The sequence below is a fragment of the Coffea arabica genome, chromosome 2c (assembly GCF_036785885.1).
Source record: "Coffea arabica cultivar ET-39 chromosome 2c, Coffea Arabica ET-39 HiFi, whole genome shotgun sequence".
Taxonomy (NCBI): Eukaryota; Viridiplantae; Streptophyta; class Magnoliopsida; order Gentianales; family Rubiaceae; genus Coffea; species Coffea arabica.
In genome coordinates, this window is record NC_092312.1 from 2,763,079 (window position 1) to 2,777,029 (window position 13,951).

The window sequence follows — 13,951 nt, forward strand, 5'->3', positions numbered from 1 at the left end:
TTTCATTATCAATTTACCCCTTAAAATCATTTTTCAGGTAATTTATCCCACTATTAAACTAATTTAGCATGTTAAAAACTTTTAAAAAAAGTATATATGAATCCAAATCTGCCGAATGACTCATGTTATGATCTTCTACATCCTAGGTCTTCCCATTCCGTCATCTGGCTTATGTTCTTCATGTAGCATTCAGACCGAATGACTCTATGAAATTACGTCGATACTTCCACATATTATGGGTAACGTAGGAGACATCTCTATTTTTCCCCCGGGGAATCTTTAGAATTCCCACTGCTTAGCTTTCAATTCGCCTCTGACCATCGAATGAAATGTGAATACCCCGTCCTCCTCTCTTTGAAAGAAGGGGCGCTTCCGGTTCTGTCGGTACTCTCCTCTTTGTATTATAAAAACAATAGAAAAGTGGCTCATCTCCTTTTTAGTATCAAGGAAAAAAATCAAATTATTAATTTTTTTCTTCTCAATAATCTTATTAATATTGAAAAAAATAGAAAGACGGAGAGGGGGAGGGAGAGAGAGAGAGAGAGAGAGAGCTCAATTCTTTTTATTAAAAAAATACAAACAAGAAAGAATTAAATAATTTTATTATTTTAAAGATTATTTTTATTTTTCTATTTACCACTCAATTCCAATTCTAATCCCGACAATCTTAAAATAATACAATAATGTTAGACTCTTCTTTATTTTTTCTCTTTGTAAAATCTAATTTTCTGTCTCCTCCTTTCCTATCTCTTTTTCTTTTGCTAGTATTAATAAGTGTGAAAAACGAAATTTGAGAAAATCCTTTAATTTTTATGTTTTTGAATCTCTTAAAGTGAAAAAAAGAAAAATAACCATTCCAACTTTTTTATTTTTAATTATATATAAAAAAGGTAAATAAATTCAAAAATTTTTGACCATACTAGTTAGATTAACGATGAGGTAAAATGCCTATAAAATAATATTAGGAGTTAAAGCGATTGTATCACTATAATTTAAAGGGATAAAGTAATAATAACAATGTAGTAATGCTATTTTGATCTGATTATACAAGCCTGTAGCATGGATTCTTACAAAGGGAAATTGTATACCTGCTCCTCCTCTGCCTGTCGGTCCTTTCAATTTTAGCGTCGCCGTACTTGCGAAGTTTGCTTTGATCCTGTGACTTTTCTATCAAAGTAAGATGACTATGATTTACTTTACTAATAATCTACTTTACTAGATTTAGGTTGAATCACGGCATATCTGCAAATCTCTCTTACTGTGTTTTTTGGTTTTTCCTTTTTTTTTTTATTTATGGTTTTAGCACATAACTTTGAACACCTATCATATAATTATGAGTTCAAAAAAGATCCCGTGCTCCACATCTAATAGAATTACAACCATGACGCCCTGTGAAGAAAACAGTACGAAATGCAACATTTCTCAATCCTATGTACAATCTTGATAAGCTTAGTAATTCAAATTAATGAGGACCTGGGGCCAAAGTGAGAAGCCGGAGATTTGGTGTTCATTTTGGGTCGCTAAATGTATAAATTCATTGTGCTAGTTATTTAATAGATAACAACTAATTCCAATTGCTATTGTACTATTTTTGTGCTAGTATCAGACTCCATTACTCATAATCTCTTATTTTTCCAAATCGAAATAAAAATTTCATTTTTTTCTTCAAAATTAGGAAAAGGTGTATATTTTAATTTCATTCTCGTAATTATTTGAAAGAGACAAACACTTAGAGCAAAGTGTGTACGGAGCGCTATTAGAAGATGTTGTGCAAGCAACGATGGAGCCAGAATTTTTTTTCCTAGGAGGGCCAAAATTTTTCCTAACAAAATTATTTTAATATGTTATGTTTAAAATAATATATATATATATATAGAAACTCTCATAATATAAACTAAAATTGTAAAAAATTAAGAGGGGTCAACTTTATTTTACATATATATATTTATACATTATGAATTAAAATTTTAAAAACTTAGAGGGAGTTATGACTCCCATCAGCCCCTCCTTAGCTTCGTCATTGTGTGCGAGTGTTGGGTATTGAGCAAAGTGTGTACCGAACACGTAGTAAATTGTTTTGGTAAGAAGAGATCTGTGCATATATATCCAAGGCTTCATGAAGATCCAAGCTTACTTCTTTTTTTTTTCTTAGTAAGATCCAAGCTTACGTGTGTGTGTGCGTGCGTGTGAGCAAGTTCCTGACTGAAATCCGAACCTATGCATTCCATGGTTGTATGCATGCCGAGGTTAGTGATCAATGTCATGGATCATGCGCTGACAAAGATGCAACGTTATAAAAGTAGTTTTAATCTCTCACTAGTTTAGATGCGTGAGGAATCACTCGGAGGATGGCTTCAGAGCCAAGTGCGTTGTGAGATTCTGCTGATGAGTTTTGGGCGGCAGGAATCGGACTACCAATTAGTACATCCTTGGTGGGGATTTGTCAACATCTGTTAAATTTTTTTTTTTTTTTTTTGGGGGAACTCTTGATTTAAAACAAAACTTCCATTAAACAATGAGTTTAGGCTACTCATTGTTAGCAAAGGCTGCAAAAACTGAAAGGCCAAGGGACCCTGCAGATTAATTAAAGAGGGAACACGACCGATCGTGTTGGTAATGTCCTATACAATACGCAATCGATAAAGATGGGTGAAAGCATTGATCCCAACAAAATAAATTCCAAGCATTTCCTGGAATTTCTATTCTGCAACGTGGGTTCTAGAAAAACTGCCATTGATACCAAGACAGGAACACGATACCTGCTAAAAGCAGAAAATGCTCATAAACAAATGGAATCACGCTGTCATATAAAGAGAAAAATTTATGCATCAGGCAAGGTTCGTCTGGTTACTCGTCCATGCTACATACACTAAAGAAGCTGCAGTGTACTCTTTCTTTTCTTTTTTTTTTTGCTTTCAGATAAATATAGGGAAAGATTATACTACTGTCAACTTGCTAAGTCTGCAAATGAAGGTCAACCAGACATTGAAAGATATTTGTTTCCCCCATTGGGCCAAAGTTTTGATATGCCCTGGTGATTCCCTTTTCTCTAACTTTTAATCCAGAATATTGATTTGGTCAACGTGTTTACGGGGAGGGATGATGCGTTAATAGCTCACGTTCGCTGGTTGGAAAAATTAAAGACGGTGGCTCTGCAGTCTACAAGGGAGCAATTGGCCAAATTGACAAGATTAGCTCGTGACCAAATATGTCATTGCCAATCCTCATGGACTTCGCTGATTGGAACGGAACTGTAATATTTAAGTATCACAAAATATTGTAATAATTAAAAAGTATACATTTCTCTATTGTGTGATTACTATATATCATTAATAATGTATGCATCGTCACATTTAGCAAACAATAAATACATAAGAAGAAATTGTTAGTAAAAATGCGAAATACTTCAATTTTTTTAATATAAAGTATATGCCTTTAAGTTTTTTATATGGCAATTAAATATTTTTAGTAAGGGTAATCATGGTATGTATTTAACCATAAAAAGAATTTCTTTAGCATATTATTTTAGAAATTTGTATGTAATAATAGTAGAGGAGGAGGGAGGGGAAAAAACTAAACATGATAAAGAGAAGGAAAAGAAGATGCTTTTCCTACAAAAAGGGCATTTGTCTTAACTTTACCGATAAATTTGACTATTAATCATCAAGAGGTAATTTGTAGATTTCATGAATACAAGAAATAATATGCAAGTATCCGATGATTAAGAGGGGCAATTTGTATTTTACCCTTTTAAATATGGGTCTCTCTAACTCGTTAAGATATATTTCAGATGTCATATTTTTTAAAATGCAAAATTAATTACAAAAACTAAATAAATATAAGGAAGGGTATGTGAGATTAAATAGAGCAAATATATAAATCAAAGTGAGAATAATAATTGTTAGTATATGTGTGTGTGTGTGTATATATATATATATATATATATATATATATATGGTAAGTTAGATAAGTTAAGTATATTAATGAGTGCCCAATGGCCAAATTGGACACCCGTTAGAAAGGTCTTTTAAATATTGATAGTAATCATTAAGGAAAGAACTGATTGTGGATTATACACTGGCCTTATTCTCATTTGCTCTAAACGTTACATAAGTTAATTATGAAAAGTGATTATGGAAAAATTAGCAAATGATAACAACAATTTAAAAAAAAAAAACAAACATGAATAATAAAAATTATGCACTGTCACCATTGGATGAATGACAATTATACAAAATTTGAATTTAAAATTCAATTTTTACACACATGTTATGAATTCAACGATGATAGTGTGTACACTGTCAGTGCAGGAAAGATTTACTCTTTTAAGAATCAGAATCTACAACCAACTAAAGTGATCAACTGAGAATAAGCCCTCAGTCTGCCAACCTAGAATAGAATAGATTCTCCACTATTTTAATCCATTTTTTGAGCTCAACGTTTTTCATATTTGAAGCGAGAATTTGACCCTTCAAAGCGCAATTACCTTTCCTTTTTCCAGTGACAACAACAAAATCGTAGCCAGGAGTACTTAAATATAAAAACGAAAACCAACTTCTTCTTCCTCTTTTTCTTTTCTTTTTTTTTTAATTATCGAAAAACCACGTTAGTCATACAATCTCATGTTTAACCTCAAAAGTATCCGAAGAGGTGATATCGCATGCAAGCTTTTGAAGTTCCGAAGAATCAAAAGACAACCAATTATTAAAGCATCTTTAATCATTAATAAAACAATTTGGAGCTCTAAAAAGCAAAACCCCCAAATTACACAAGCAAGTGATTTACTAAAAGTAGTAGAGAGCCTACGCTCTCTAGTCCCAACCAGTTCTAGGTGACTTTATAAACTCAGATGAAGTGAAAAGTTTCTAGTACTAATTACAGGCAACAATCAACTTGTGCCACAAATTCTGGGTTTCATTTTTCTTTTTCCTTTTTTCTCTTTTTCTCTCTCTCTGTCTCTATTTTTTTTTTTTTCCTGTTTTATGTTTGGAGTACATGAATTTAGTATCCAAGTAAAGGCGGAAATGCGATACTGACGAAAGTCACTTGCTCTCGACTATTTTTTTTTTTTTTAAAAAGAACTGTTAACGGCAACTCCTTACATTCTTTAAGGACACTCTCTTTGCCCTTTTGAGTTTTGACTAAATTAAATGGATAAAAATACTTTTATTCTTCATTGACGTTACAACCAACCATTTTATGAAAATTGTGATTAAAATGAAGAGCAAAAGGATGAGTGCCGTTAACAAATAACAAGTCGCCGAAAATGCTTGGCTTGCCCAATAGTTAGGTAATTTAATGCAGAGCCTGATTATAATACTCCATAATCCTTAGGATGTTTTGATGCTTACTCAAGAAATTATGTCATCTGGCTGGCTAATAATTTATAGGTGCAGCCTTGAATCAAATTCTCTCTCTCTCTCTCTCTCTCTTTGATAGGGTGAGAGAGGCAGTCTAGTCAAAGGGCTTAATAAATATATTGGGAAAATGTGATAACTCTGTACACATAGTATATTTTTTGTCAATTGTCATTTTCTATACTACTCTTATACTAACCCATATAAGGGACGGTCCAACTGAGTTAAGGGGAATCGAAAGAGATTAAACTATCATTGAACTAGATGAGTGTACTACACACCTGTTTCAATTTAGAAAATCCACATATTAGTGCAAGTGATGGAAGATAAGAATCGAACTCTTGGCTTTTCATTATCACACAGACATTTAAAGATCTTAGTGGCTGTGATAATTGTATATGGTGGAGGAAAATGATACGAAGGGTAACTACTAACCGGACTTCCAGAATTGATTCCCCCCAACCTTCGAAAAGCAAAGTAAACAAATAAACCTTCCAAGTGAATTATATGCGGCAATCTAAAGCCGTCAAACAGAAGGATCATCAACTGTAAATACAGTTTAGGACTTCACTGCATTCGGCGACTCCCATGAAAGGGAAATGAGACGATCCCTATTGCCCGCCTTTGGGATGGTAAAATGAGGTGAAGCCGCAAACAATTGATCTACGACAGTTTCGATACTAGGAACAAATTAATATACGTGAGAAGGATTCTAAAACGAAGACGTAATTGCCAACGGCACAAGGGAACGAGGAAGTTATACATAGAGTGCTTGTGTTCATGGCACAAGTACTTTAAATTCAGTTTCAGTACAAAACAATGGCTTGTTAAGCTTCTAGTATTAGACTCTATTACCAGTTGAGAGAATCTGGTCAATGGTGGCATACAATTTTTCGAAAATTAATATATACCCTACCAATTTATTAATGTGTCCCTTCTGGTTAAAGTACATTATACATTTACCTTATGTTCAGTATATATACAGTATATATACAAGAATGGCCTAGAACAAAAAGGGTTTTCAAACCTCTCAATTCCATTTTCATTTTTGGCATGAATCTTTTGGGTTGGAAAGGTCCTTTTTTTTTTTTTCTTGGAAAGCTCATTTCAACTTTTTACTAAAAACCACATTCTTCACAAAATCTCAAGTAAAGTCTTTATCTTGGATTGCTCAAAGTTGTTGTGGTCAAGTTTATCCTCGTACATCTCTTTACTGCATTATCAAATTCTTGTTACGTACTGTATATGGAACAAAATTAACTCTAATCTACTAATGCCTCTCCATTGAAATATTTGTGTGGCTTCGCCACTGTGTTTCTATGTTACACTGTATCAAAGTGTGGCTTATCCTCGTAAACCCGCTCAAATTGGATGAGTAAATGAGTCTGATACAATACAAGACGTAACGGAGTACTCAAAACCCGAAAATAAAGTACTCCTACGTATACCAGAATCACCCGTACCGAGGCCAAAGAGTACACAAATATATTCAGGTTGAATGATTATTTTATTTATTTGACTCATGCACGCACGCACCAGCACAAGCCAGCTTCTATACATACATCTTGGCAAATACTAGACTTTGACTTGCAAAACAAGTCTACAATAATTTGATCAAGGATTCAAAACAGCAGTCATATTCCTAATTAATCTAGGGCATGATCGATGTTATTAGTTAGGGTGCCACCCTTCATTAACAGTAATAAAATTACACTTGAAAAGTAGGTGGTTAAGTATGGCTTATTCGCCAGGGCAACAATCTTCATTGCTTACCTTCAATATCGAACAAAATGAGTAAGAAGTTTGAATTTTTTTTTTTTTGCTAGAATTTAGCCAAAAAAAAAAAAAAAGAACCTGAATTAAATGATAATAATAATATGTAACAAGAGAAAAGAAAAATTGTTAATATATAATAATATAATATAAGAAAAGATCAGCAGTAATAATAATAATAATAATAATATAACAAGAGAAAAGAAAATTTGTTAAACATAATTCTCCCCTGCTTAATTTACAGCAAATAACGGGAAAAAAAAATCATGAATGGAGTCACCTAATGATCAATCCCATAGGATTAGGAATTAGTCCCATAAGAAAAGAAATAAAGGACTAATCCATCTCATAGGAATTCATGACGTCCTTAGACTATAAGTCGCCTAATTTAGCACAGAGAAGTATCCTTGTTTTCTGCAATGAGCGGCTTGTCTTCTTCCTCAATTTTCTCGACAGCTGCATCTGCTCCTGCTGAGGTCAGCTCTTTGGCTCTCTGGGCTTCAAATTCCCAATCCGTCAGATACAGGACCACTAGCATGCTTACCATACAAGAGGCTTGAGCTGCCAATAGTCCCATCCAAAGTCCTTCAAAGTCAAAACCTGCATAGAACCCTAGTCCAACTGCAACCGGCATTCCGACTAGATAGAAGCAACCCAAGTTGATGTTTGCTCCGACTCTTGGCCTAGCCGTCCCTCTCAAAACCCCGCAACCGGTAGTCTGCGGACAGTTACCAAGCTCGCAGAGCCCAATTATGGGCAAAACAAGTGATGTTAAAGCTATGATTTCGTTGTCAGCAGTGAACATTCTAGCCCAAACATGTCTCATGCTTACCGCAAACATGAGCGCAGCAAATCCCAAAACAAAGCTGCAACAGAGGCCCACCACGGCTGCCAGCTTCGCTTTGGCCGGCTGCCTTGCACCCAGCTCGTTCCCTACTCTGGTCGACACACTAAAGCTGAGAGAAGATGGAAAGATGTATATCAAAGAAGTGGTTTGAATCAAAATGCCCATTGAAGCAACCGTGGCTTTTGGGTTCAACAACAACCCGCAAAGCAGGATCATGATTTCGTACCACCACCATTCGAGACAAACAGAGATACAGCTTGGAATGGAAAGATATAATAAAGATTGCCAGCCTTTCAAGCATTCGGTCGTCAACCCTCCCCATGTTTTCTTGTACACGCCAGAAATCAAGATGTAGATTATCAGAGAAGCCACGAGATTGAAGTTAGTCCAGACCCCACTGAGCGCGACGCCTTTGATGCCTAAGCTGAGCTTCGTGACGAGAAAATAATTTATTGGGATGTGGAGAAGAATTGATAGAGCTGCACAAAATGTTAGAGGTAAGGTTATGGACTGAGCCCTGAGGTAAATACGCAAGGGATGGAGTAGAGATTGAGCGAAAAGATCGGGAAGGGTGTACATGAGGTATGATTGGGCTTCACGGGCAATCGCCTGGTCTTGTCCGAAAAACAGTAAAATGGTTTTCATGTTCACCCACAGAAGAGCGATAGGTAATGAAGTCAGCATGAGCAAGAGCAGCGTCCTTTGCAAAGAGAGTCCAAGAAGCGTGTAACGTTTGGCACCAAAAGCCTGGCCGCATATAGGCTCCATTCCCATGGCTAAGCCGGAAAGAATCGAGTAACCGGAGATGTTAGCGAATCCTAAGGCGAGGGAACCACCGGCCAAGGCTAAGTCCCCTAGCCGGCCGAGGAAAAGCATGGAGATCATGGAACGGGAGTAGAGTAAAAGACCGGTGAGAATCATGGGCAGAGCTATATTGGCTACGGACGTGGCTTCTTTAAGGACTGAGGAGGAGATGTGGGTGTCATGATTGTGTTTGTGGGGCTTCACGATTTGGTTTGGTTGTGGTGGTTGTTGTTCTTGGTTCTGGTGATGTTTCGATGATGTTGGGTTTTTGGGGATGAGAGGAGAGAAGATGTCCCCTTCTGCTGGGACCTGATGGATGGGAAGGAGATAACGTTGGTCTGAATCGCATTTACTGGGTCTTGGAGGTGGTGGTGGTGGTGGTGGTGACGAGGTCGTGAGCTGCTTGCACATTATTGGAGTTTTTGATCTTATATATGTATACGAAGTGTTATAAGCCTCGGGAGTTTAGGTACGTGTGCCTACGGAGTATGTTCCAAGGCTCGAAATTGAGAGAGAGAACCCGGCCAGAAGAGGGAGGGGGAGGGGGAAAGGAGACTGAGAGATACTAGAGGTGTTTCTGGAGTGGGTGGGAAGTGGGAAGGGATATTTATAGTGAAAATTTGAGGGAGAGGTACGGCCCCAAAAGCTCCTGCTGTTCCAAAACGCATTTATCTCGTCCTGTCTTTTAATTACGTATGCGTAAATTTTTTAACACAGTACAAACGTACGCTGTCTTTGGTGGAGCCGGCTGGATTGCTGTTGGAGGGTGCGTATGTTTTTGGTGGTAGTAAGACTAGAAGTAGAAGGCCCTCCTATTTTTCTGTTCTTTTCTTCTCTCCTCATTGGAACTCAGATTTGAGAATTGAAAGGGTTTTTGTCTCTCCCAAATTGCTCACAATCCTCAAGACGGATGGAGGATCACAGACACAGGTGGGTAGTTTATTTTATAGTATTCAAACCTCCTCCTCCCCCCCCCCCCCCCCGCCCAAACCAAAAAACACACTCTTTTCCTTTCCTCCAGAAAAGAAAAAAGAAACTGGAAAGTATTGGGAAGGAAGAATGGTAGTAGTAAGTATTGAAGCATTTGGAAACATCACAAAAGCATACAGACACAAAAAAGTACCGAGTCCTAAAATGAAGAGTCAAATTCGCACTTCAGCGTCTTTCGGATGTGGCATTGGAAGCCAAAAAAATGGTAGGAGAAGATTCATCATCTATGGTCGGCCGGCCAATCGGCCATCCCTGATCAAAAGACAAAAACAACTTTTTCGACATTAATAGGGGTGGTGGACCCGGTTTTCCAAATTCGTAATGCTCCATTTCCCATTAGGGCCCAATCTAGGCTGTTTGCAGTGCTTAACGATCCGTGAAGCAAACAGAGACAGTCTTCCCCTCTACAGTTAAAATTCAGGTCAGTCGTAGAAGAATCTTAATGGTTCATTCTGCCTGCCGACCTTCTCTGGTCCGTCCGTGTAGTGTACCCATTCCTCCTTTGTTCATCATTAAAAAAAAAAAAATCTCTCGCTACCCATTGACATTTTGGGGCGGCTTTCTTTCGCTGTTTTTTTTGGCATTCATTTTTTTTTGTTTCTTTCTCCTGGGTTTACTTACCACCGACTTCTCCAGTCCCACCCACACACACCCTTAGTCGGAGGCGATTGCCACCAACTCCTCCAGTTCTCGTTAGAAAGTAGTGTTTCCCATCTTCCCTTCAATAATCCCCCAGTGCAACCGCAGCATTGTGAAATTCTTCCCAATGTGATGTCACACATCTAAACTTCACTAATGTAAAATCAAGGGTCTCTTTCGACAACACCCACCTGCTCTGTTGTTAATGCAACAACAGCTTCATCAAATTTTTTTTCTTGCCGTAACAAAGCAAAGCCATCTTATGCTCTCTTTTTTTTTTTTTTGCTCTCTTTAAACGTCCTGAACTAGTATGTGATGTGAATGTGAGACTACAAAAAATGACTGGGAGGTACATTGCTCGATTAGCGATACGGGTGGGTGCGCATTAAACATGTGTTTAATGGATAGCACGTGCTATTGATTCAACTTTTTCTTCCCCTCCTGAAAAGCCCGAGTTTAGCAAAGAATTTCCAGAACATATTCAGTTGAGGCAACAAGGGAGCTTCATAGCATAGATGGAGGGAAAGTCCGACCTCAAACACACACGACAGACGCAACTTTAAGACCTCTTTGAACAGAATTAGAAGGAAAGTTGTGCGTGGGAAAAGTGAAGAACCAAAAGAGTCGGGTAAAAAAGATTTCGAGAGAGTTGAAAGAAGTTACTAGTGATAGTTAGTGGCACTCATTGAAAATTTTGTGTCTGACTAATCCATTTTGCAAGACACCATACACAGGAAAGCGAAAGAAAATTTTTTACTAACCAAGTATACATTGAAAAGAAAAGATGACTAAAATTTTCTCACTCTTTTCCTCACAAATAGACACACTACCATCTGAAAAACGGACGATGGTGGTGCAGAAAAGGAGTCAGCCCTGATACAGCGTAACAGTGCCAGGTGGACGGCGGTCATGGCACAGACCCAGTAAGTGGATTGGTCTTTCGTTTAAGCTTTTATGTCAAGAGCCCCCGATTCTTTCCGCACCAGGCCAAATTCATATTGGAGCCCACTGGAACTGGACCCTGGTTCACTGAGTTCAAAATTTAAACATAGATATCGCATTCTTCAATCTTGGTCGCCCAAACACAACACGATGCAAAACGTGTAGAAAAAATCATCCTTGAAAGTAATGGACAATGATAATATTTTTATAATCTAATTTATCCTAAATTAGAAGGAGGGTATAAGAATATAAAAAAGATTGTGTATAAAAAATTGATAGGTATAAGAATTTGACAAAACTAAAAGGGATGTTCTAACGTTTTTTTTTTAAATTTTTTCCACTGCAAGTGAGGTTCGAACACGTAACCAAAGTAAGTTGCAAGTTTGGATGCCAAGACCTCCGCTTGCAGTCATTGACCACGAAGCACTGGGATTTTCAGTTCCCACTTCCCACCAGTCTTTAGTTACTTACTGTGTGAATCATGATTAATCAGTAACCCCATCATTTATTGAGAATCTTCTTGGTTTCTCATCTACTAACCCCTGAATTTGGCGAGTGAAACAATCAAGGAGCTAATGTGAATGGGATTCAACTGCAATTTGTGATTTGGAATATTTTTCTACGACTTGGTCTTCCAAATTCCAAGTCCTCCATAATATGTGAAAATGAAAACAAGTGACAATTAGCTAGGCAGACAGTTCTCAGAGCAGCTCTGCACAGCTTCTATACGGTATGATTGGCAGCAACAATCTTCAATAGCTAAGGTTTCGTTTGGTTTGTTATTAAAAAAAAATAGGCATGAGAGAGGTACTTCCAAACAAGATTACCGTCAAATGAAATCATTCTCACCCGCAGAGATATTCGACCAGCCATGAATTTGATTTTTGACCAGCAGTCGGAAAACCATGTACCCACTAAAAAAAAAGTTTTGTATTTTTATAAAATGGACATGAGAGGTAGGGATTCTTTTAGCACAATTCCGGAACCTATTCAGTATACCAAATGGGTCAATTTCCTCGATTCATATCGAGAGTGGACTGCAGGATTCCATCTCCTTCTGGTATCATGGCCATATGATACTACTAGCCACTGTGAGAATAGATAAACCACCGTTACAACTGCTTTGCTTCTTTCTCTCGTAGGGTAGGGCGGCGGGTTATTAAAAAGTAAAAGTAAAAGAGAGAAAAACAAGTAGGGAAGAAACACCTCTCACTCTTTTGCAATAAAAGTTTTCGCACAAACGTTCCCACAACTAAATAACAAAACAAGCCACTTAGAAGGGGAATGAATGCCACGAATGTATCATCTCATCTCTCTTTTAAGTTATCGCATTCCTTCCTTCAAAAAAAAAAAAAAGTTATCGCATTACTGGAAAGATAATGATGAAATAGGATAATAGGATCTGTCCCGTTACCTTCTCTTATTTTACTACCTGATTAAAAAGTGAACCCGATCCTCTCCATACTTTTTTTCATTAACTGATATATTACACACTTTTAACAAAATGATCACTTCTCCTCGTCTACACGCATCGGTCAAAGTCTACCTATTTTGTCTCCTACCTACTAGCTACATATTACTAGTATAGACCATCTCGACGAGCAAACCAAGTCGTCTTCCATTGGTACAAAATGCTCTAGCATAGTGGATTAGCAGCGCCTCAATTTAAAGTTCGATGGAAAACTCAAATGAGATTTGATGGAAAAAGCCAGCATGATTTCTGTTTTTTTTTTTTTTCAATATGAAGCTTCCATCCAGAGAGGGGAGACCAAAAAAAAAAAAAGAAAGACCACTTCCACTTGGCGTGCATGAGGTGACAGTCTTCTTGCAATGGAGAATCAGTCAAGGAGGATATAATCGCGTTTACAAGGAGGATGTGATGTCATGCCACCGGCAAATGTTGTATAGCGATTTGTCACGAGCCAAAAAAAGTATCTGAACAGAAGTCTAATGATGACTTGCATTTTCATCAAAGAATCTACTTTGTATTAGTAATAAAAATGGCCGCGGGCACACTAATCTCGTACCTCCTTTTTGACTTGTGTAATCTGGAAAGAACAAACTGTTTGGCGTCGCATCTGCAAATGGAGCCATTCCTGTGGGTGGATTGTTTGATAATTTGCGAACACAGGGTCTGAATGCCGTGACTTCATTCTCGCCGCAGCTGTACCTGGTCTCCGGCTCCAGCGTTGTTTTAAAACAGTCTCCATGGCAATTTGACACCTGCCTAGCTGTGAATGACTGCCTCGGCGTCATTGTCTCAGTTTTACTAAAGTTGTCACTCAGTCTGCCGCATGATTCGGGCGATTGATAGGCGCAGGCAGAATTTCTGGAAGGAATAATTTCAAATGTTGCATTACAAAGGTTCATTTTGGAACGGTGAGGAAGCTACTTCAAGGGGCTACCGAATAATATGCTAGCTAGCAATGTAAGGACTGACTCTTCCATTATCGGACAACCTATAAGCAGAACCGACGCCATGATTCATTCATCCACGGGCCTCTTTAATTTTCTAATACAAACATGCTGCGTAATCCACCACATTTTTCTTTACGGCCGTGACAATATAAGAAATGTTTTGAGTTGCCAGAGAGAGAAA

At 37.5% G+C, this 13,951-nt stretch overlaps 1 protein-coding gene across 1 annotated transcript; it reads right to left on the reverse strand.

Moving 5' to 3' along the window:
• Positions 1 to 7,297: 7,297 nt before the first annotated feature.
• Positions 7,298 to 9,364, reverse strand: LOC113725076 (protein DETOXIFICATION 49-like). The gene has a single exon (XM_027248055.2). The coding sequence runs from the start codon at positions 9,190 to 9,192 to the stop codon at positions 7,519 to 7,521; it is 1,674 nt and encodes a 557-aa protein (XP_027103856.2). The 5' UTR covers positions 9,193 to 9,364; the 3' UTR covers positions 7,298 to 7,518.
• Between the last annotated feature and the right edge of the window lie 4,587 nt (positions 9,365 to 13,951).